We start from the raw sequence: 24,739 nt of genomic DNA, 5'->3' as shown, positions 1-24,739 counted from the left end.
TGGCATCTATGTCAAGGTGCCTGAGACATAGATAACCCTATTTCCATTAAGGTCATGATATAGACAATAAACATCTAAATTGGACTATGAGGTTTCAGCAATATTAATGTTTTTGCTGTATCTTATATATAGCTAGAGAAAAGGGATATTTCAAACAGAATATCAAATGTAAAACAATAAGTCAGCCAGTTTTTGTCCTCATAATGAGTTAAAGGTCACCCTCAGAAGCTTCCAGTGAATTTCCATTGAATTTGGCCTTAAGATTTGAAAGAAGATGTCTTTCAGGCAATGGTTGATGGACATAAGACTTACAAAGACCGATCCTATAATAGTTAATCTTTAGCACTTTGTGCTCAGGTGAGCTAAAAACTATGTGGACTTTCTGCGGGCGGAGCTTATCGTTTTTATCTCTTTTTTTAGAGGTTAACTTTTTTTACTAAGATATAATTTTTATTCAGGTTGTTGTGTAGGTAAATAGGCCTCTTAAATGGTGCATCGCCAATGCAACTCGACACTGACTGGTACACAAAGCTTTATATATTTTCACACAACTAAAACATCTTAAAATAAAACTAGACATATTGCACCAGTCAGTTCTTAAAGGTGATGATTTTGTGATGAGGAACTAAATAGCATCAAAATTATAAGGCCATTCCATAATTGCAAAGCTGCATAGTCAGTTAAAATACAGTAACTCCATTGTAAAGACAGCCATTAACAGATATTAATTATCAGGGCTTCTAAAAGTTTCAAACCTCGACCTGTCTGGGCTCGATGCCTCCCCCCCACCCCAAATAATGATAAAATAATAATATAAAAAAATACCCCCACCCACACCATTTTCTTACTAGGCAAACTTTCAAGACTCAAACATAATTAATATTATCAATAATAATGCTTGAGTCTTGGACGGTTTCCTGTGAAGAAACTGGTAGCCATTTCAGAAGATTAAAAGCCAGGAAGAGCTTGAACCCACTACTTTTTGTAGGGGGATGGACACCTTTCCCCCTTGATCACTTAATCACTTTACCACAAGATAACTTTCATCCTTTAAAAGTAAAATATAGCTTAACCAACACCAACAACATCTTGAATGATGTACTCACTTTTTATCCTGGCATCTAGGAATTTGCAGATCACTGACGCCATCACCACACACGCCCATGTTTTCAAGGAGCATCTTCACCTGGCCAAACTCCTTCTCACACTTAGATTGATCTTCAATCTCTGTAAGGCAAAATTTGGATTAAAAAAATGAAGCATCACAGCGCAACAAACCTGTGTGTTCTGTTTTATAACAGGACATACTACATTCAGTCTTCTACTACATTTAAACTGTATATTTTTTACAACCACTGATTTAAGTCACAGGCTCAGAAAAATATGCAGCCAGTCCGGGAAATCCTACCCAGGACTACCTGTTAGCAAGTCAAATGCTCTACTAACTCTCTGATTTGTGCGAGTGCAGTACAGTCAAACCTCATATGCTGGAACTTACTTGGCTTGAATCCTAGTTGGCGTGAAATGGATGTTTTTATAGGACCAATTTTTAAAAAAATTAATGTAAGCAATCCTGCTTGGTTCGAATTTTCCCAGGCTTGAGTTATTTGTGCTGGTCCCTTTGAGCAAATGAGGTTTGACTGTACCTTGACAGAATTTTGTCCACTAATCTCATGACCCCAGAGTACTAAGGAATACAAATTTAACACTAATAGTGCATTAAGCTGCCAAGCAGTGCTGTCATGGCCCAATGTTCGGTGCCAAATGTCACAAAGATAGAAAAGCTGATGTGCCCAGTTCAGGGATTGAACCCAGAATCCTCTGTTTGCAAGTCAATCCGGGGCACCTGTTTGTGCGTTGAAACTTTACCATCGAAACCAGTCCTGATAAATCACACAAATTCTCATCTGTGCCTAAGTTAGTTCCATATCATATATTCAACACATACTGTACATATGTTTTTGAACTATCAAAGCTGTACTCTCACAGATTAAACGTTTTGACAACTTTTTTATTTATTGTCTTGGAACGAGCAAATTTTTGCGTAAATATCTGCTCTTTTGTCAGCAGTCTTTCATCACTGGTTTGCAGATATTTACGCAAAAAAATGCTTGTTCCAAGACAAAAAATAAAAAAAGCTGTCAAAACGTTCAATCTGTGAGAGTGCAGCTTTAAGCAGTCCCTTTTAGCCAGGAAAACACAAAGTTTTTATGCCAGAACAACCATTAAATCATTCATTCTTACCGGCAGGAACACAGGTCATTCCCCCGTTACATCCAACATTGCAACATTTCTCCTCATCATCACAATCAGAGTCCTGCTTACAGCGCCCCCTACATGGCGGAATCTGATCCTTGTACGTCGGACACACGCCAGCATTAGCTGCAGAAAAAGACATATTAATTGAGTATATTAAATAGTGTAAAGTTTTATTGTTCTACAAATTTAAATTAGAACTATCTTTTCCTCAATAGGAGTTCTGCCTACAGGCACCCCGCCCCTCCCGACCCTACATGGTGGAACTTGATCTTTGTTTAACAAGCATATGCCAGCCTTAACTGCAGAAAAGACTTTTTAAGTCAACGTATTGTTGACTACTGCACATTTTGTTGTTTAAACCCAAAATCTGGGTCCGGATACATTTGGAGATAGTCATAAAAAAATATTTTTGCCATGAAGCAAAGAACACATGCAACATATCTATATTTGTCTATGTCTATCTATCTGTGCATTTCATTAATAATACAAGCCAATTAGTTATAAGCCAAACAATCTAAAATTTGAAAATACCTTGTGGACAACAGTAGCCAGCTACACAGTTAAACCCTTTAGGGCACTTGCTGTTTCCACGACAATTGGCGGTCTCCGAGGGCTTGGTGTCGCCCATGCAAACGGCTGCCATTTCTACATAAAAGATTCTCTTTAAGTATGCTATTATTTTATTCTTGATTTTTGATTTAACAAATTGGATTTATGAACAAATAAATTAAGCCTTTTATATAAATGTTGATTTTTGAAATGATAGCGATGTGGCCACAAATTTGGAAATTAAAAGAGCGACAAAACATTTTTTTTGTACCTAAATCATATGCTTTTTTTGTTTTAATCATAAAAGTCAAATAAGGAAAACATGATAATGAATTGAAATTAAAAAAAATAAAATTGAATGAATCTATATTATGCACCTTTAAATTAGTTTTGACAAAAAATGTAAGACTGATTGTAGAACTGAGTATATTTGCACTTGTGACGATATCTGCTGCTGTTATAGCATCTTAACGACAAAACTAAAATTTTACTTTTCTGTCAATCTCAAACTCAGGCTTAAGATGTTGTTAAATAAGGGCCCAGCTTACTTGTCCAACATAGTGACATAAAATACTCTTACGGTTACCTATTTTCAGCTTTTTCACATACCTCTACATTTCTCATGATTGAAAGGTCCACTGCTAAGTATTTCCTTAAACTGGAAAAAGTTGTCCTTGATGACCTGGACGATCGTGTTCATACACCTTCCTCTCAATTTACCTGCGTTGTCATCGTCATCTCCTATCAGTCTCTCAGCCACACACTCTAACATATCCTCGAAAGCTCTGGTGATAAAAACATAAATTACTATAAAAAGATCATTTGCGCATCAATCACTTTAATGTACATTATATTATCTTCTTTTTTTTAATCAATGTCTCGCATCATGAATAATAATATTTCTTAGACAATATTTTGTTATATATTTGGTTTGAAATTGCTGATCACTTTCAATTAAAACATCTTTGCTTATATATTTGATTCGTAAACTGTGCTAAATGTGACAGAGGGAATGCACACTTGTTAAATTTGTTTTGGAGTTGAACTAGGAGCGTTACAAGTAGCATAGCAGATAAAAAGTAGCATAGCTGTGAGATAACAAGGAACATAGCAGATAACAAGGAGCATAACAGATAACAAGTAGCATAGCAGATAACAAGTAGCATAACATATTTCAAGGAGCATAACAGATTACAAGGAACATAACAGATAACAAGTAGCATAGAAGATAACAAGGAGCATAACAGATAACAAGGAGCATAGCAGATAAAAAGTAGCAAAGCATATAACAAGGAGCATAGCAGATAACAAGTAGCATAGCAGATAACAAGTAGCATAGAAGATAACAAGTAGCATAGCAGATATCAAGGAGCATAGCAGATAACAAGTAGCATAAAAGATAACAAGGAGCATAACATATAACAAGGAGCATAGCAGATAACAAGGAGCATAGCAGATAACAAGGAGTATAGCAGATAACAAGGAGCATAGCAGATAACAAGTAGCATAGAAGATAACAAGTAGCATAGCAGATAACAAGTAGCATAAAAGATAACAAGTAGCATAGAAGATAACAAGGAGCATAGCAGATAATAAGTAGCATAGAAGATAACAAGTAGCATAAAAGATAACAAGGAGCATAGCAGATAACAAGGAGCATAACATATAACAAGGAGCATAGCAAATACCAAAGAGCATAACAGATGACAAGTAGCATAGCAAATAACAAGGAGCATAACAGATAACAAGGAGCATAGCAGGTATTAAGTAGCATAACATACAACAAGGAGCATAGCAGATAACATGGAGAATAACAGATAACAAGTAGCATAGAAGATCACAAGTAGCATAACATATTTCAAGTAGCATAACAGATAATAAGGATCATAGCAGATAATAAGTAGTATAGCAGATAACAAGAAGCATAACAGATTTCAAGTAGCATAACAGATAACAAGGAGCATAAAAGATAGCAAGTAGCATAACAAGAAGAATAACAGGGAGCATAACAAGGAGAATAAAAATGAGCATAACAAGGAGCATAACACATAACAAGGAGAATAACAGGGAGCATAACAAGGATAATAAAAAGGAGCATAACACATAACAGTAGCATAACAAGGAGAATAAAAAGGAGCATACCGGAAGCATAACAAGAAGCATAACAGGGAGAATTAAAAGGAGCATAACAAGGAGCATAACATATAACAAGGAGTGAATCAAGGAGAATAAAAAGGAGCATTACAAAAAGCATAACAAGGAGCATAACAAGCATTTTCAGTGAAAAGATATCCCCCGCCAACGATGGCTTGTTTGTGCTTGATTGCTTGTTTGTGCTTGAAGGTTAAAAAAAAATCTCAGAAAGAATAAGATAAGCACATTGGTTTTACTGAGAAATGGCTGCAAACAATGATTTTTTAATAAATCAAGGGCAATAACTCTAAGGAAAATTGACCAATCCAAAAGAAAAATAGACAGGCATCATCATAGTATGTTGGTTCTTATTTATTCCAAGTGTCATGAAATTCTACCAGCTAGTTGCATAGAAAAGGCTGCAAACATGGATCTTTTAATAAATCAAGGGCAAATAATTCATATAGAAATTACACAATCCAAAATATAAATAAACAGGCATCATCGTAGCATGTTGGTTCATATTTATTTCAAGTTTCAAGAATTTCTACCAACAAGTTACTGAGAAATGGCTGTAAATGTGAGTTTTTAAAAAAAATCAAGGGCAATAACTCCAAGTACAATTGACCAATCCAAAAAAACTGAACAGGCATCATCCCAGTATAGTAATTCATATTTATTTTAAGTTTCATGAAATTCTGCCAGCTAGTGACTGAGAAATGGCTGTGAATGTGCATTTTTCAAAAAATCAAGGGCAATAACTCCAAGGACAATTGACCAATCAAATTTTTTTTTTGGACGGGCATCATTCCAGTATAGTGGTTCATATTTATTTAAAGTTTCATGAAATTATACCGGCTAGTTACTGAGAAAACGCAGGTGACGGACGTAGGAAGGACGGACGGAAGGACGGACGGAAGGACGGACGGAAGGAAAGACGGACGGACGGATGGACGGACAACGCCATTTCAATATCCCCCTCCCTATTTCATAGGCGGGGGATAATAAAAAGGAGCATTACAAAAAGCATAACAAGAAGCATTACAAAGTGCATAACAAGGAGAATAAAAAGGAGCATAACAAGGAGCATAACACATAACAAGGAGAATAACAGGGAGCATAACAAGGATAATAAAAAAGGAGCATAACATATAACAAGGAGCATAACAAGGAGAATAAAAGGAGCATTACAAAAAGCATAACCCATAACAAGGAGCATAACAAGGATAATACAAAGAAGCATTACAAAAAATATAACAAGAAGCATTACAAGAAGCATAACTTGACCATTTTTTAGACAGTTTATGGGCTTTGTTATACATAGGCGTATTGTCTCAGGCAACATGTTTTGTTTGATTATCTTTGAATATCTCCGCTAATGACACTTAGACAATCACATTAACAATACTTGTTTCTTCAAAAGTCTTATGGGGTAAAAAAGATCATGTGACCAATATTAACATACTCGCAATTGTCTTCGTTGATCTCGCTTGATCCTGGGGCTCTACATTTTCCCCTATTAAAAGCTTGTCGTATTTGTGCAGCATCCCCGCATGACTTCACGTCGTCCGCAACTATGTGAAACAAGCATGATATATTTTTAACATAAAGTCTGAAAATCATATAGGTTACAGTCTTTAGGAACAGAACAAATATGAACAATGTTTTATTATAATAGTGCAGCCAGTCTTTATGGTCACCTCAAAAATCAAGGAGAGACAAAAAAATAGATTGTGCCCAATAACATGAAAAAGTCAGCAAAAACAATTCTGGTTAAGGCAAGAGAAATAACAAAATTTATAAGAAATAGTTGTTGAAAATGAACAACAACTAATAATTTGAGTAAAATTTGTTAAAGTGTAGAGAAATTACAATATTAATTATCAGTAAAGCTACAATACTCCCTCCTTGTCAGGCACAAAACCTTCAAAAGACCTATTTTTGCTGATGAGGTAGCATTTCTATAATGCTAAATGACTGAGTGGACTCTAGCATGGAGGTCCTAACAACTTATATCAATTAATCATTCTAAATATTTAACAAATGATAATATACATGACATTCAAATTCTAATGTTGGTTTATAAACATTAGTGGTTAAAACATATAATATCTTGTCGAATGAAAAGGCAGTATTTCTCATTTTAGTAAATTAGCTGTGCAGCCGTTATCATTTTTAATCAGGTTTAGTGATCAACATTATATTTCAATAGAAAAGCAGTATTTCTTAAGTTTTCCAATATGTTTATTTCAGTAAATCAGAAGTCAGAAATAATTGATTTTAATCAGGTTTAGTGATCAACGTCATATTTTGTCGAATGAGAAGGCAGTATTTCTGAAGTTTTCAAATACTAGGTATATTACTTTTAGGAATGAGAAGGCAGTATTTCTGAAGTTTTCCAATACTAGGTATATTACTTTTAGGAATGAGAAGGCAGTATTTCTGAAGTTTTACAATTTATTAATTTCAGGAATGAGAAGGCAGTATTTCTGAAGTTTTACAATTTATTTATTTCAGGAATGAGAAGGCAGTATTTCTGAAGTTTTACAATTTATTAATTTCAGGAATGAGAAGGCAGTATTTCTGAAGTTTTACAATTTATTAATTTCAAATAAGAAGGCAGTATTTCTGAAGTTTTCCAATTTATTATTTTCAGGAATGAGAAGGCAGTATTTCTGAAGTTTTCCAATTTATTATTTTCAGGAATGAGAAGGCAGTATTTCTGAAGTTTTACAATATATTAATTTCAGGAATGAGAAGGCAGTATTTCTGAAGTTTTACAATTTATTAATTTCAAATAAGAAGGCAGTATTTCTGAAGTTTTCCAATTTATTATTTTCAGGAATGAGAAGGCAGTATTTCTGAAGTTTTACAATATATTAATTTCAGGAATGAGAAGGCAGTATTTCTGAAGTTTTACAATTTCTTAATTTCAAATAAGAAGGCAGTATTTCTGAAGTTTTCCAATTTATTATTTTCAGGAATGAGAAGGCAGTATTTCTGAAGTTTTGCAATATATTTATTTCAGGAATGAGAAGGCAGTATTTTTGAAGTTTTACAATTTATTAATTTCAGGAATGAGAAGGCAGTATTTTTGAAGTTTTGCAATATATTAATTTCAGGAATGAGAAGGCAGTATTTCTGAAGTTTTCCAATTTATTATTTTCAGGAATGAGAAGGCAGTATTTCTGAAGTTTTCCAATTTATTATTTTCAGGAATGAGAAGGCAGTATTTCTGAAGTTTTCCAATTTATTATTTTCAGGAATGAGAAGGCAGTATTTCTGAAGTTTTTCAATACATTTATTTCAGTAAATCAGCAGTCATCCTTACTTGATTTTAATAAGGTTAAGTGGTAGATATAAACAGTTGCTGGCCCAATTTGTGTGTAGTTTACAAAACATAATGTAGACCACTAAAAACTAAAAGATTGTTAGTGTGTACTAAATACACAAAAATAATCATGATGCCACTGCTTTGCATCAAACTATTTATTATTGCAAATACACACTAAAATAATCCCTAGTCCCTTAAAACCATTACTGAAACAACATCGAGCATTAATAAAATGGTTGCAAAGGAACAATTACAAATTCAACCAAATAAATTTTAATTGATAGTGAATATCTCTGTTCACAGCAGCTGTATCAACATATACATATGTTTAATTCTACCATATAAAAACATCAAAGAATTTCTAACCAACCAAACTAAATCAGTGAACACACATACCTGGAGTTTCCTTCTTTAGAGACATTGGATTCTCTGGAAAAGAAATTACAAGGTATTTTACAATTTATTTGATGACCTTGTTCCTCAATTTTAGACACATGATGACTGATACAGTTTCAATGCTATTGTGTCTTCATTTATTTTTATGTAAATAATGCATTTGCACATACGACTTACAGTATTTATTAACGGATGTAGTATCATGTGTGTTTTTAAAAAAACAACAACTCAACCTTGCAGATGAAAAAAAAAAAAATCAGTCAAAAAGGGGCATTACTCATACATCATAAAAGACAGAGTATTGCTCCTTACTACACATTTCATGTCGTTCTATTTTAGTGACATACTGGTATTTTATTTATATATTAGACTATTTTTCATCGATGTCCAAGGTCAAGTTCTTGAAAAACAAACAGACAAAACAAACAATTTAAAGTGACACCCTTATTCAAAATCAAACCATACACATGTATAACAAACTTCACTTTTGATTGATAAACCTTTAACTACTAACTAAATAATGCATTTATGGAAAATATAAATTACTGATAACAAGATTGTAACCGTGTGTTGAATAGCAGAAAGTGCTAAAAATATAAAATCAGATTAGTGAAATTGCTAAAAGATTTACTGTGGTCTACTATAGTGTTTTATGCTCATTTCTTTCAAATTAAACTTTAATAGTATCCTTCATAAGAACCTTTGTTTTTTCGACTTTTGTTCATCCTTTTTGATAAATTAAAAACAACTTTATTAATTTTTGTTATCTTATTTGGGAATAAGAGTGCATCTTTCAGTACGGCTATGACACAAATTCAACAGTTACTTTTTTTCGTCCAGTTGAGTAAATATAGTATTTTATGTCCACCTAGATATTGTACGACGAAAACATAACGAAACACTTGTCTATTCTTGTTAAAGCTGCACTCTCACAAATATACCAGTTTTACAACTTTTTTATTTTTTGTCTTAGAAAGAGCAAATTTTTGCAAACCAACGATATAAGATTGCTTACAAACAATCAGACTGTAGATTTTCATATTTTCGTTTGAAAATTAATGTTTTATGGCTTAAACCGAAAAATGCATAAAACATCAATTTTTGAACTTAAATATAAAACTTTGTGATCTAATTTTTTGTCAGCACTCTTATATAACTGGTTCTCATGGATTTTCGCAAAAATGGCTCGTTTCAAGACAAAAAATAAAAAACGTTGTCAAAACGTTCAATCTGTGTGAGTGCAGCTTTTAAACATTGATTTTTAATGGAATTTTGAATTTTGTCCATTATCAATCAAAGTAGTGTGTTTTCTTGTCTTTGCCTACATACATAACTAGTTCAACAGGCTTGCAACTTCAATATATAAAAATACATACGCGGACAGCTTGCGGTTCTGTTTGCCAGGGCTTGATCAATGTCAAGACCTGGCGCAAGTAATTTAATTTGCTGAACGATGATGTCAGGTGAGGCTTCTACCAGGTGGGCCATGCGCCTCAGACACATGTCTTTGTATGGATCGCCCACTAATTCACGGGCAACGCATTCAAACCCTCCCCAGGAGTACCTTTTAAAAGAAAACAAATAAAAAAATTGTTGAGTTAAAGGAGTTATACGTTCAATGGTTATTAATGATTTTTCAATTTATTGGGTTTAAAAATCATGATTAAATTTGACATTGGTTTTCTTTGGGCAGATTGATGAAGAAACATGTCAGGTATATTAATGTATAATACAAGTTATCTTCTGAGCCATCTTTGCACATTCTTCTGGAAGTTGACAATTATCTCATATCACAATTTTATATTAATATTAATTAGTAATAGAAGCATTTAAAAAAAAATCAGGCTATTTTTTACAGATTATAATATTTAGACGTGACTTCTTCATCATAATTACAGTGACCCTACAACCTATCTTATGTAAGACCATATACCAAATACTAATAAACAGGAATTAAAATTTTCCCAAATAAATGTTATAGAAATAATACGTACTAGTACCTTTTTCCAATAGGAGTGACTTTTAATGACTTAATATCAAGTTTAAAAAGCATGTTTTTAAGTCTGTCAGTTTTCGAGTTTTAAAGTTAAATCTGTCTCAATTTCAGCGTTAAAAGACATTTTTTAAGTGAATACTGGCCAAGGTTTTCACAGAGTAAAGGAGCCAAGTTTCTACAATTTCAGGCCTCAATTTCTCAAAATGTCTTATGTCACCCTGTAAAAACTGAATCACAGAATTTTTGTTCTGGTATAAATGATGTGATTATGACCACAGTGGCTTGATGACAAAGGCTCATTAAAGTCATAATAAATCAGTTAAACTAGCCAAAATTATATTTTAGACATAGTTGAACATGTATATCATCAATAAAATACATTTATAATACAATCTCATTGTATATTTAAGGCAATGTCGTATTATATTGATGATATACATAATTATTCAAGTGTGTGTAAAATATCATTTGAGCTAGTTTAACTGATTTATTTAAGGAATGAATTGCGGGGTTGATGTTATTATCGGGGTATGAACGCGATTGGGTTGGTTAAAGTGTGTGGAGTCCAAAGGACTCCTCGCGTACTTTGACCAGCCCAATTGCGTTCATATCCCCGATAATGACATCAATCCCGCAATTCATTACTTATATTTACACCAATAGTGAATAGAATTTCATTCAAGAATTGTTAAAAAAGTACTTCATTTCATTTCGGATTACCTTTCAGTAATCCCTTCTTACCCATTCTGTTAATAGAACGACCCGACTGTAACCGGAAACAATTTTATAAATGACGTCACAATTAACGTGGGAAAAGATCAACCACTTGAAATCACTTTTAAACAACTTGAAATCACTTTTAAACAATACATTTAAAAAATATTAAATCAACACTTTCCAAAATGTTGATTTATATTTTACGGGACCTGCTAACACAATACAAACAATAACAAGATCAATAGTTTTCATGTATATTGTTATGCGATGAATTGCGATCCGAACATATCCAAAGATGTTGCATTCATCGATTGATAAACGCAATTGCTGAAAAAGCAGTTTTTGACTTTGAATGGAAGCAATCTTTATAAATCGCTATAAACTAACAATAAAATAAGCTGTCAAAGCTTGTTATGGATAACAACCTTTGAAATATTGGGCCCAGAATTGTTAGATTGGATGACAAACTAGGATGGTGAACACCGAAAAGACATGAATTTGTTGGACCGTTATACAGTATGTGTATACCACGTGATAAATTACGTCATATAATTATGCTACGTCGGAAGGCAATATCTGCTTAAAATGAAGACTTAAAACGAAGATATGTTTTCTTTAACTACACCATTTTAATGAAACAAAGGGCAGTCTATGCCACTTGAAGAGTCCCGCCTTCGTTTTATTACCGGAGTTTGATAAGGTGATTAGTTTCATCAAACACTTCGACAAACCTGTTTCCATGAGGATAATGTTTTGACAGTGCTCCGTCTGACATCCGTTTTGTGAAATTGGTTTGTCGAAGTGTTTTATGAAACTGAATTCTGCATCAAATTCTGGTAAAACACCAAAGGTGGGGCTCTGTAAGCGGCATAGACGGCACTTTTTTTCATTTAAAATGGTGAATAAATATTAAAGTTATCTTTGTTTAAAGTCTTCATTCGAAGCAAAATGTTGCTTTCAGACGTAGCATTTATGACGCAATTTATCACGTGGTATACACACACTGTTATACATTCGACAATGCATCCATTCATTAGCAATTTTATTACAAACAAATTTAAAATGATTAGTGGAAACATTCAGTAAAACTTAGATGACATGGAGTAAAATCTTAATGACAAAAAAAGGGCAGAGGGAGCGTAGCGAAAGGACCCCTTTTCAATCATTGAGATTTAACTTCAGGTCATCTAACTAACTAAGAATAAAACATCACTGGCTGACACATTGTCAGCACAAAATCTGAAGCAAATAGTGTGCACTGGATGAGTACCAATACTAAGCCAACCCTTTTTTTAAGGGACTGACGCTCCTGTTTTGAAAATTGCATTTTTTGAAATAAAGTGTGGCAAATCATAAGGATTGTTAAAACTAAGATACTGACAGCTGGAACTCTTCACCAAATGTTGGTATTAGCTCAAATATTGTCTTTGAAGTCCACCATTTTGAATAGCTTAGGTAAGTCGATTATAAAATAGGTCTGTACCTTAATTATTTTTTTCAGATGCATAACTGTGAAAAAGAATTTTGTAAAAAATAACATAAGCGAGGCCCTAAATTAAACACACACAAATTTTGAAATTCTTAATGATTTAGCCTAGTTCTTAATGATTGCCAATCTACAATTTCAATGGCTGAAAATGTAGGTTGTATTCTAAATGTAGGGTATATTTAGAAGAACAGAGTGCGTAAACCTCTTACTTGCAAAAACTTTCAAAGTCACTTTCACCAATAAGTTTTCCAAATAGTTCTATACAACTGAATGCATATGTGGTGATATCATCTACGTTTGCACACTTTGTCATGTCTGAAAGCAAAAAAACAGACAGTTTAAGTTATCATTATTGATATTAATGAGTCAACATCTACATTTCCACACTTGTGGTTCAACCTCAGTTAAAAACCACAAGAAGAAATTATGGTTATTTTTTTCTCATTTATTCTTCACATAGAGTTACTACACATCATGACATACATTTTCAATTCTAAATAATGCACCAGTCAATTGTATTACCACGGCCCCCAAGGTCTGGAGAATAGCAAAGACTTTGACTTTAAGTCCAGCCAAGCCTGGGTAAAATCCCCGCCCTACAGGGAAAAACCGCTGGTAAAATCTCTGGCAAATGCCCCCGCACCCCAGGGACCCTAGGTTATGCCCATTCCCGCTATTTAAGGCGCGGAGACAAAACCATCGCATTCACCCGGCACTACCGGGCCGCCTGGTATGTTTAAACATGGCCCATTTCCCCAGCTATCCCCGTTATTCCATTGGTGAATAAGGCATATTATTATTTGACCTATAAATAGACAGTCTCTCATTGACCCAGACAGACATCCACGAAACAATTTTATTATATTTCATAGATACTGAGGTTTCTCATAATCCAGATCTAAATATAGACTGTCAATATTTCTATTAATTAATTTAATATTCCCTGTATGGTTCTTAGTTTTCTCTTGGTCACAACAGGTTTGGTGCATTAATACCACCTCCTGCATGATGGCAAATCAGCAACAAAAGATTATGAATAACAAAAATAGTTCAACCTCATTGGTCATTCTAGCTATAGTGAATCCTTTTTTCATTGAGAAAACAATCCTTATAAGCCTTATAGGTATTGTATGGAAGAAGTTTCCTGATTTGACAGAAACCTCTTCCTAATTTGTACATAACTTGTCCATGATTTAACAGTCAGGCTTGATTTCTTTTTATTTTACATACAAATATGAGCAGTAATTGACGGGAAGTCTTTAGATACTGGCCCATTAAATGATTTACATCATAAAGTCATCAATAAATACAGTATACTAAAATATTTTATCACAAGTTGAACAATGAACTGGTAGAGAAAATGATCTTATCAGTGAAATTAAATCAATAGAGTAAGGCCAATCTGAGTGGACTAGGAAAATCAATACTGGCTTATCTAATAAACTTAAGACTACATTAGTTTATCCATAGTGCACAACCTGTTTACAAGGAGTGCACTCCAAGTGCACAAGACTGTAAAGTTTGGTCTGAACAGTACTGTAGCAGATAGTCTTCCGGATGTACTTCCAAAAACTTTTTAATGATACCAATATATCATGGGTCCACTTAGCATACTGAATATACTTAATATTATGGTCTAAATAACAAGAATTAAGTGATAAATTATATGTGGGATGGAATACCTCAGAAAGCCCCATACGCAATTGACACATCAACAAACCATCATAATATGAATATTCATAAAACTTTAACCAAGCAGAAATGTACTAATCACATTAAAACTTTGAACAAACAAATTCAAAGGGGACTTCATTGAAGGCGTACTTAATGAAATTTAAGGGTCATATAAATTAAACCAACCTGGTGCGCAGAGATTTCCCGAACTGTCTTCCCCGCATGAGAAGGGGCAGCACACCTTTCCATCTCCACATGATGATGCACTCCCACACTCCTGGGGACATAAGCCCGAATCCTCGTCCCGCTCTAACATGGGGCAAGGAACATTCCAGCTCTCTATTAAATACCAATTGTAAGTAAGGATAATAAAAATAAACAGTATTATATATAGTTAATATAATCTCTCCCCTTTCATGTTTTAACAAGAGCAATGCAAAGCAAAGCCCTTTATAAACGTTTGTCTTTTTTTTTAAAAACATACTCCATGATTCCACAATATTATGACAGATTAAGGTATTATAAAACAGTTCTCCGTGGTAAATTAACTGAAACAAGCTCAGACTGTAGGGAACAGCCCCTTTAATAGTTGGCATGACAGTTAAATGGCCACCAGCTTCAATAATCATTATGAAGAAAACAAAGGTACACATCTGTACGCGATATTTAAAGGGGAATTTTGTGGCATGTTGCACATAAGGGGGTGCTACGCCAGAAGAAAAATTGTCTTTATTGAGTAGGTAGAATCTCAAAATCATTTGATTCTCTTTATCATGCAGTATTCTTATAGCAAAACAAGGTGCCATTTTTGCTAGAGTAATTGCAATCACAAAGCCGTGTCAAAAAGTAAAATAGCTGACCCTTTACCTTCGCATTTGGTAGCAACAAAGCCTGGTACGATGATTGCCATTCTAAACTCCTTGATTAGCGCCCTTCTGATTTTCTGATATCCATCCTTCTCTTCCATTATGTCATCTAAAATGAAAAAAATAGGTTATTCAGGTATCAGATGTATAAACTAGCTTGTCTTGTAACATTGAGCCAATATTTTGCAATTATAAATGCTGAACTTAGATGTCTGGTAACACCATGTACCGGTAATTCTGGCATCATTAATAAGGGTAGTGTTTGCTGATTACTAATACAGTCAAACCTGTATACGTGACCACCTTTAGGAAAAGGTCAATAAGACAGATGGACACTAAATCCAGGAGGGATGTTTCTGACACTTATGACATAAGACAAAAAACAACAACATAAAAACCCATATTTGATTAAAACTAAAGATATGACAGCTACTCCAAAGGAAAAGTCAAGGCAAGATTTTATAGAGACAGTCTAACTCTTAGTTTACAAGAAATTTGCCCGTGACCTTGACTCGTTGACCTAGAACCAATAGCGGACACTGATCATGACAGTGTGCATGCCAAGTTTGAAGACTCTTAAAGGAAAAAAACAGTCTCTATGTGTCATCCATGCTACGCAGACAACACACCAAAAAGTAGGTAATTATTAAATAAGCATCATATAAACAGTGCCATACTGGATACTCTTAAACAGGCCAGTTTTTGTTTTTTATCTGGGTCCGTAAATTGTTTGTAATGGCCCTGATCACTTCCACGAGGTATCAAGTCCATTGGAGGGGTAATTATTAAGTGTACCTTTGAGATCTTTGAAACAAGCAGCTTGAGTAATCGTGCCCATAGACCCCTGAAGGTAGAGTTGTGTAAAACACTGCATACCATCCCAAAACACACTGAAATAATAATTCTTCAGAATTAGAGCATTACCGGTATGTAGTTTCATTTTATATATCAGTCAAAGATAAATAACAAACATGAGAGAAATTAAACTGGCGATCAAAGTAGCCTATGTGTTTAAATATTATCAGCAATAGACTCTTAAGATGCAGTATTTGAGAAATCAAACATGAAACTCTTTTGAAAAATTTGTGATACATTTACAAGTATAAGAAGTGAAATAAACTCTAAATATCTGGAAAAAAACACAATGAAAACAAACAAAAAAAGAAATAAAAAGGAGTTCAGATTCGAAGCTCAGCCAGGATTCGATCCCAGGACCTCCAGGGATTGCAAGATAAGGAGTGGTATTCAATATAGTTTTTAGACAAGCCTTAGTGATACCTGTCATTCTATTTGCCAATCAATTTTACAGTCCAAACCAACTTCTTCGCCATTTAGCTATTATGTTGGTCCATTAAAATTTGCAATGCTTTAATTGTCCTGATTTGTCAGCAATTAATAAGGTCCAAAATCTTAAACCTAGATTCAATCTGCCATTGCATTTCAATGATGACATCACACCATCAAGAACAACGTCATCCAACTATATATATATAAACAGCAAAAAAAGGACATCACAAAATTTTAGTAGTCTACAGTAAAAAAATATAATTGTTTTTAACCCGCATGCATCCTGTTTGGAGATTGTCCCATCAAAGAGTGAATTCATGTTCTGAAGACAGGCGTAGGTTGAAGGGTTCTTGGCGATGAACGCAAGTAAGTTCTCGAGGTCACACATTCCTGGAAATCAGGGCAATACAAGGATTAAAGGATATCAACATCTTGTACACAATTACGTAGCATACATTAAATATTATTGCTATTATAATATATCACTGTAATGGTCTGCTGTATGCCTGCGTCTTATCTATAGTATTAAAAACAAAAGCTGTCACACATGAGAAAGCGCGCTTGACTACTCCGCCGCTTTTCAGTGTAAGGCTTGAAAGGTTTTGGCAAAACGTGGATCACTGTAAAATTAGATTAGGTTTCAATGCAATACATAATGTTTTTGCGGAGATATTGACATAAATGTTGTTACATGCAAATTTTTAACCAGAATTTCTAAGTCCAATAATAAAGGGCGATTATTTGCAAAATACAGTTTTCTAACTTGGTTATTCAAGTAGGTTGGGTGGTTGAGTACCATTGTATAAAGTCTCAATGCAATACATGAAGTAGTCGCTGATATATTAATATATGTGTGCATTCATGCAAAACCTTAACCAGAATTTCTAAGTCGCATAATAAAGGGGCAAAAATTATGTAATATGCAAGATAGAGTTATCTTTCCTGATTTATTAAAAAGGTTGAATGTGAGCCTGTGTATAAAGTTTCAATGCAATACATGATGTATTCGAATTTCTATGTCAAATAAAAAAGGGCCTTAAATTGAAGTTAATGCAAACAAGAGTTATCTTACTTGGTTAATTAAGTAGGTTGGATGGTTGAGTACCATTGTATAAAGTCTCAATGCAGTACATCAAGTAGTTGCTGAGATATTAACTTATAGATATGTGCTTTGTGACATGCAAAACCTTAACCAGAATTTCCAAGTCAAATAATAAAGGCCCATAATTTGCATTATATTCAAAAACATGTTATCTAACTTCATTAATTTAGTAGGTTAGATAGTTGGGAATTCATATCTAAAATTTCAATGCAATACATGATGTATTCGCTGAGATATTGACTAAAATGTGGTTACATGCAAATCCTTAACCAGATTTTGAAGTCAAATAATAAAGGGCATTTATTTTGCATTAAATGCAAACTAGAGTTATCTTACTTGATTAATTAAGTAAGTTGGATGCTTAAGTTCCATTGTATAAAGTTTCAATGCAATAAACCAAGTAGTTGCTGAGATATTAACCTATGTGTGCTTTGTGACATGCAAAACCTTAACCAGAATTTCCAAGTCAAATAATACAGGCCAATAATTCGCATTATATTCAAAAAAGGGTTATTTAACTTTGTTAATTTAGTAGGTTAGATAGTTGGGAATACATATCTAAACGTTCAATGCAATACATGATGTATTTACTGAGATAAAGACTTAAAGGTGCTTACATGCAAAACCTTAACCAAGGTGTTACGCCGACGCTTGGGTGAGTAGTTTAGCTCTCCTTATTCTTCGAATAGTCGAGCTAAAAAATTGGATGAAAATCTAGCAATTCATTTATATAGGCCTAAACAATGCAGGCAGCATGTCCATTTGTTTCTTTTCCAAAACTTTGACATTATTTCCACTAAGGGCAAAATACAAAAGTGAATAAATGACAAAAATGAGACCTTCACCATCCTGCGCCTTGGGTAAGCAGCATATACTATTCCCGGGAAGATGAGCACACTCATCTTCATCCTCACAATCATCACATGAGGAACCAAGTTTACCATGTTGCTGGCACATAGTCGCTGTCACAAAAAACACAGACCACATTTTAAAATCATCTTTGTATAATGAATCACATGTTTTTAAGGCCATTTTATGGTAATCCAATAATATTCTTGCGAATATGTCTTTTATTTGACTAAGGTTTATATAAAATTATATAATATCATGTTGTTTTATAACTATTTTACTTAAAACTTAACCCCTGACAACCGTAGATCACTGGGCATAGGATATACTTTTCTCCCATAAATAATATATTTGTGCCTTATCTATAGTATTAGGATTTTGACATTTTTTTCCAAAATCCATTTCAGGCCGAAATTGCTAAGTTTGTTTACATTTTATGTCCAAGGTATGTTACTAACATCAATTGATGGATTTAGATATATGGGCAGTAGAAAATAGGGTACGATAAGAATCAGCAGACGACAACAAATATGACAAGAAAAAAGTTGATGCTTAGCATCAAGTCGGCGAAATAAAATTAGAAGAAAAACATGGGTGTAGATAACCAAGAAAAAATAATTATTACCTGTAACTGTAGGAATGCAACACCCAAAAGGTCCGTCGCTATCTCCTTTGAAACAACCAGTAGAACATGTATCACATTCCGTTGTTTGTCCGCCAGCTTTTGCACATTTACGCATATCTTCTTCCCCTGTTGATATTAACAAATACTGTATTTTAAAATGCTTTATTTCTGCAAGGAGTTTTTTTAAACCAAAATCATTGGTTAATCAAAATGTCCTGATAGCACAGTGGTTAGCGAACACTCACTTCTCACCAAGGCATCTTGGGTTCGATTCCCGCCCTGGGCACACATGTGAGTTTGGTTTGTGGTCACCAAGCTGGACAAGTGGGTTTCCTCTGGCTATTCCAGTTTCCCCCATGGCATAAGACCACATTCTTGCATAACATCACGCAAACAAGATTGATTGATATAATGTTGTAGTGACTAGTTTCACAATTATTGTGAAATAATAAGTAAACCAAATCATCAAGCAAACGAGATTGATTGATATAATGTTGTAGTCACTAATTTCACAATTGTTGTGAAATAATAAGTGAACCAAATCATCACACAAACGAAAGTGATCGATATAATGTTGTAGTAACTATAGTTTCGCAATTGTTGTGAAATAATAAGTAAACCAAATCATCAAGCAAACGAAAGTGATCGATATAATGTAACGTAGTAACTTCAGTTTCACAATTGTTGTAAAGTAATAAGTAAACCAAACCAAAATGCAACAAGGGCACTTTGCTGCAGGCAAATGCCATCACCTCTCTTCTTTCTTTGTTGAAAAGAGACACAAATTCAAGAAGTTCACAAAGTTTCATGTGATTGTCTTGAACTATTTGTGACTACAGTCGTGGCCAATCACGCTGTGGCTGACAGCTTCAAGGTTATAAAACTACATGTACCAACTGTCTTTCATCCAAATAAACACACAAAAAATGCAAAAATGCATTCAAGATTGTTAACATTACATTTGCTATAAGTTAAATAAAACAAAATAGGATGGTTAAATATAAATCATAACATTATGAAAGTTTTGATGAAATACACAGTGGCTCTGATGAAACAGGCCTGGATCACTGTCAAATTTATTTAAATGCAAAACCTACATTACATGCAAGATGGAGTTATCCTACTTGATTGTATATAGTTTCAATACAAACATGTAGTAGCTGCTGAGATATCAACTTAAACCTACATTACATGCAAGATGGAGTTATCCTACTTGATTGTATATAGTTTCAATACAAACATGTAGTAGCTGCTGAGATATCAACTTAAATCTGCTTACATGCAAGATGGAGTTATCCTACTTGACTGTATATAGTTTCAATACAAAGATGTAGTAGCTGCTGAGATATCAACTTAAACCTACATTACATGCAAGATGGAGTTATCCTACTTGATTGTATATAGTTTCAATACAAACATGTAGTAGCTGCTGAGATATCAACTTAAATCTGCTTACATGCAAGATGGAGTTATCCTACTTGACTGTATATAGTTTCAATACAAACATGTAGTAGCTGCTGAGATATCAACTTAAACCTACATTACATGCAAGATGGAGTTATCCTACTTGATTGTATATAGTTTCAATACAAACATGTAGTAGCTGCTGAGATATCAACTTAAACCTACATTACATGCAAGATGGAGTTATCCTACTTGATTGTATATAGTTTCAATACAAACATGTAGTAGCTGATGAGATATCAACTTAAATCTGCTTACATGCAAAAAACCTTAAACATAAGTTCTAGGTCGAATAATAGGGACAAAATTTATATTATATGCAAGATAGAGTTATCTAACTTGACTATGAAAATAGGTTGGTTGGTGGTGAGCCCTTGTGTAAAGTTTCAATGCATTACATGATGTATTTGCTGAGATAGTGACTTAAAAGTGGTAAGGTGCAAAACCTTAACCAGAAGTCCAATAATACATGCAAAACCTTGACCAGAATTTTTGAGTCGAATAATAAAGGCCTATTATTTGCATTATATACAAAAAAAATGTTCTCAAGCTTAATTATCTAAGTAGTTTAGATAGTTGGGAAGACATATCGAAAGTTTCAATGCAATACATGATGTATTTGCTGAGTTAATGTCTCAAAGGTGCTTACATGCAAAACCTTAACCAAATTGTTATGCAGACACATGAGAGAGTTGTATATATCGCTCCTTATTATTCAAATACTTAAGCTGAAAATACTACATACCAGATAATGTTGCACAACACTTCTCTTCAAGGCAGTAAATACGTGTATAAAGTTTGAAGTCAATTCCTCAAAAATATTTGAAGAAATGGAGAACATTTAGACTTATCCAAATGTTGAAAGACATATGGATGGAATTATGGATGGAGGGACAGATGTACGGACAGATGAATAGGACAAGGTGATTCCTATATCGCCCCCACCACCATATGGTGGGGTATAACAATTTATATAAAACAATCATTAATATAAACTTACATTCTCTTTCAAAGCAACATGCTTTATTTTGTTCATCTGTCAGAGTAGAGCACAATTGATCGGCACAGTTGCTACATGATTCCTTAACTAATCCAAGCATCCCTGTGCATTCACCTGAACCTACAGGATGAAATAATAAAATTGGATTGAAATCAATATATGTATTAAGTGTTTCCTTCAAAGCAAAGAAAAAGGTGAACATTCCATCAGCAACAATAAGATAGGGGTTTTCTGCTCAATTCAACATATCCCCGTAAAAGTCCTATTAAACACGCAAATAGACGCGATGGGTGTCTTTTTGTGGGTGTATTTTGCATGTTAATAGGACATAATATAATCATATACGGTACTCACAGAGATTGAAATTGTAATGGTAGTGCAGTGGTTAGTACATTTGCTTTCCACCAATATTGCATTGGTTTGATTCTCAGTCTTGCCTTAAATGAGTTTGGCTTCTTTAAGTGACACCAAATCAGACAAGTAGGTTGTTCATATAATACTAAGTTTTACTTACAAAACAAAACCACACTCTCTTGCAACAATTCATACCTATCAGAGTGAGTAATTCAATGCTGCAAAATCTGTTTCAAAATCAGTGTATAATAAATAGGTTATAAAAAAATTCCACTTACTGGTAAGACGTTCACCAAAACAGCAGCCCATACTTTCGCCCATATCCCTGACACACCCTCCAGTGCAATTACTACAGTCTTTAATCATGCCTCCATTATCTGTACACATCTTTACGTCAGCTGGTAAAGAAGGTATTGTTACTATTAATACAGATATTTATATTGCCAAAACACTATGCTTATGAAATTATGTACATAAAATTTCTTCATGCAGTTGCTCATATCGCCCTTAAAAGTGTACAAAGAGATTGGCTACAGGTCTTGTTACACACACAAGTTTGTTTACGAAATTATCACTTTTGCCCATGGATATCTCTTTCTAGGGTTTTTCATGTGACTGCCTCTAGACCAATGAAATGGCAGAATTATACCAAGCACATTATAATGATAATGATGTAAAATAATAATCATAACATCATCAATATTGATCTGCAGTTGGCAAGATAACAACAGTATTGTACCGCACAGCATTAAATATATATGCTAAATTGAATAACAAGAGCGCCAATAGTCCCCAAATATGCCCGTCCTCACTTTTGGGACACCAAGTTAGGTCATAAATGGTTGTACGTTAAGCCAAATTTAAAGGACTGACACGTACTGTTACGATCGTGTTTGTGGTTCGTCTAAAACACATGCATATAGTCCCTTATGTAGTTAGAAAGAGCAAGAACTCATAATCAACGGTGAAACAGTCACCTAAGAAAACTAAATAAAAATAAAATGTCACCCTGGATCAATATCCATTTAAAAAATATTTTGGATGAAAATCTAGCAATTATTTTATATTGGCCTAAACAGTGCAAAGCAGCATGTCCAACCATGTCTTTTCCTAAACTTTAACATCATTTCCACTAAGGCTAATATTATAGTAATATATATCACAATAACAATCCTTACCATCCTCGGCCTCCGGTAAGCAGCATACACGATTTTCAGGAAGATGAGCACATTCCTGGTCATCCTCACAATCATTACATGTGGTTCCAAGTTTACCATCTCGTTGGCACATGTCAGCTGTCACAGAAAACACATACCAAATATTAAATTATCTTTGTACAATGTATATAACATGTGTTAAGACCATTTTACCGTGATCCAATAAAATTCCTACATATATGTCTTCTCTTTGAAGGTAAGTATAAATGAATGACCTATGTCACTAAGAAGGCATCAATTAATTAATGGTTCTACTGTAAAGAAATAAGGACTATTAAATCCGTGAAATTATGTAACGTCATAAAATTTTATTTTTATTTTTTTCAAAATTAGCTCACTTTTTAATTAAGTCAACCAAACACAAAATAATGGGTTTTTTGCCCACTTTGACAATCAACAGCTGTTAAAAATATTATTGGAAGCTCATTCATTAAAAAAAAGGACTCACAGAGTGTATGTTGGCATAACGCAGCAATTATTAAAGGCAGATTCATGGTCCTTCCTATACATGTTTGTAGTGTCCTAGGCAACATGTTTACCAAGTTTCATTTAGATATTATCAGACTTTAACATTTTTAGTGTATACTGGTCATGAATGGCCAACGTAAAATATTTTGCATAACAAAGTCATCAATGCTCAGCCAGCTTCTATAGACACCAACACCAACTCAATATCTTGACATTTTCATTTCAAAAGATATATACTAGTTGATGATCATTAATAAAATGTTCCGGTCTTTTAGAATCAGTGTGAATAACATATTCTTTATCTCTTTAAGACCTATATATATATATAGTCGAACCCCGTTGGCTCAAATTATTTTGGCTCGAATTCCTCGTTGGCTCGAACTAGATTTTAAGGACCGATTTCTTTTAACTGAAGGCTCGAATTTCCTGTGGCTTGAGGTATTTTTGCCGGTCCCTGGGAGTTAGAGCCAAAAGGGCTCAACTGTACATATGAATTTCAAAAGGCTGGATGATTAAATGCACCCAACGTACAAAAGAACCCCTCTTACTCTCGTGTGGATAGAATTTTGCTTCCACTAATTTTGAAACCACCATGCAGAGAGCACTCATTGCATTGAAAATTAACTGTACCACAATATATGTACTTCCTGGAGGCAGGTTATAAACAGTAAGAAGGGTTCTCTTGTACAATTTGAGCATAACACCAACAAGCCTTTTGAATTTGACCTATATTAGCTAAAAAATGATAAAATTGACAATTTCAAACGGCCATAACTCCATCAAAAACTGGCAGATTTAAAAAAAGTATATGTGTATTTTAGTTTTTTTATGACAAAAAAACATGTAAGAGTACACATATTAGTACAAATATAAGTACACATATGAGTATATGTATGAGAGAGTACACAAATGAGTAGAGGCATGAGTACACACATCAGTATAAGTATGAGTACACATATG

General features: G+C 33.8%; 1 protein-coding gene across 3 annotated transcripts in view; it reads right to left on the bottom strand.

Moving 5' to 3' along the window:
* Positions 1–24,739, bottom strand: part of LOC128223771 (uncharacterized) — an 89,180-nt gene that overhangs the window by 50,552 nt on the left and 13,889 nt on the right. For all 3 annotated transcript variants that reach the window (XM_052933142.1, XM_052933143.1, XM_052933144.1), the window contains exons 6-22: positions 23,273–23,389; positions 22,373–22,492; positions 21,741–21,860; positions 19,277–19,402; positions 18,642–18,764; positions 16,973–17,090; positions 16,209–16,303; positions 15,415–15,522; positions 14,734–14,886; positions 13,083–13,188; positions 10,048–10,235; positions 8,672–8,704; positions 6,407–6,515; positions 3,418–3,593; positions 2,791–2,904; positions 2,245–2,382; positions 1,107–1,227 (exon numbers count right to left, since the gene is read on the bottom strand). In XM_052933142.1, coding sequence (XP_052789102.1) covers positions 1,107–1,227; positions 2,245–2,382; positions 2,791–2,904; positions 3,418–3,593; positions 6,407–6,515; positions 8,672–8,704; positions 10,048–10,235; positions 13,083–13,188; positions 14,734–14,886; positions 15,415–15,522; positions 16,209–16,303; positions 16,973–17,090; positions 18,642–18,764; positions 19,277–19,402; positions 21,741–21,860; positions 22,373–22,492; positions 23,273–23,389 — 2,065 coding nt within the window. The remainder of the gene's footprint in view (positions 1–1,106; positions 1,228–2,244; positions 2,383–2,790; positions 2,905–3,417; positions 3,594–6,406; positions 6,516–8,671; positions 8,705–10,047; positions 10,236–13,082; positions 13,189–14,733; positions 14,887–15,414; positions 15,523–16,208; positions 16,304–16,972; positions 17,091–18,641; positions 18,765–19,276; positions 19,403–21,740; positions 21,861–22,372; positions 22,493–23,272; positions 23,390–24,739) is intronic.

This window comes from Mya arenaria, chromosome 17, assembly GCF_026914265.1.
Source record: "Mya arenaria isolate MELC-2E11 chromosome 17, ASM2691426v1".
Taxonomy (NCBI): Eukaryota; Metazoa; Mollusca; class Bivalvia; order Myida; family Myidae; genus Mya; species Mya arenaria.
The sequence above is the reverse complement of the archived record's forward strand: the minus strand, read 5'-3'. Positions and strand labels throughout refer to the sequence as shown.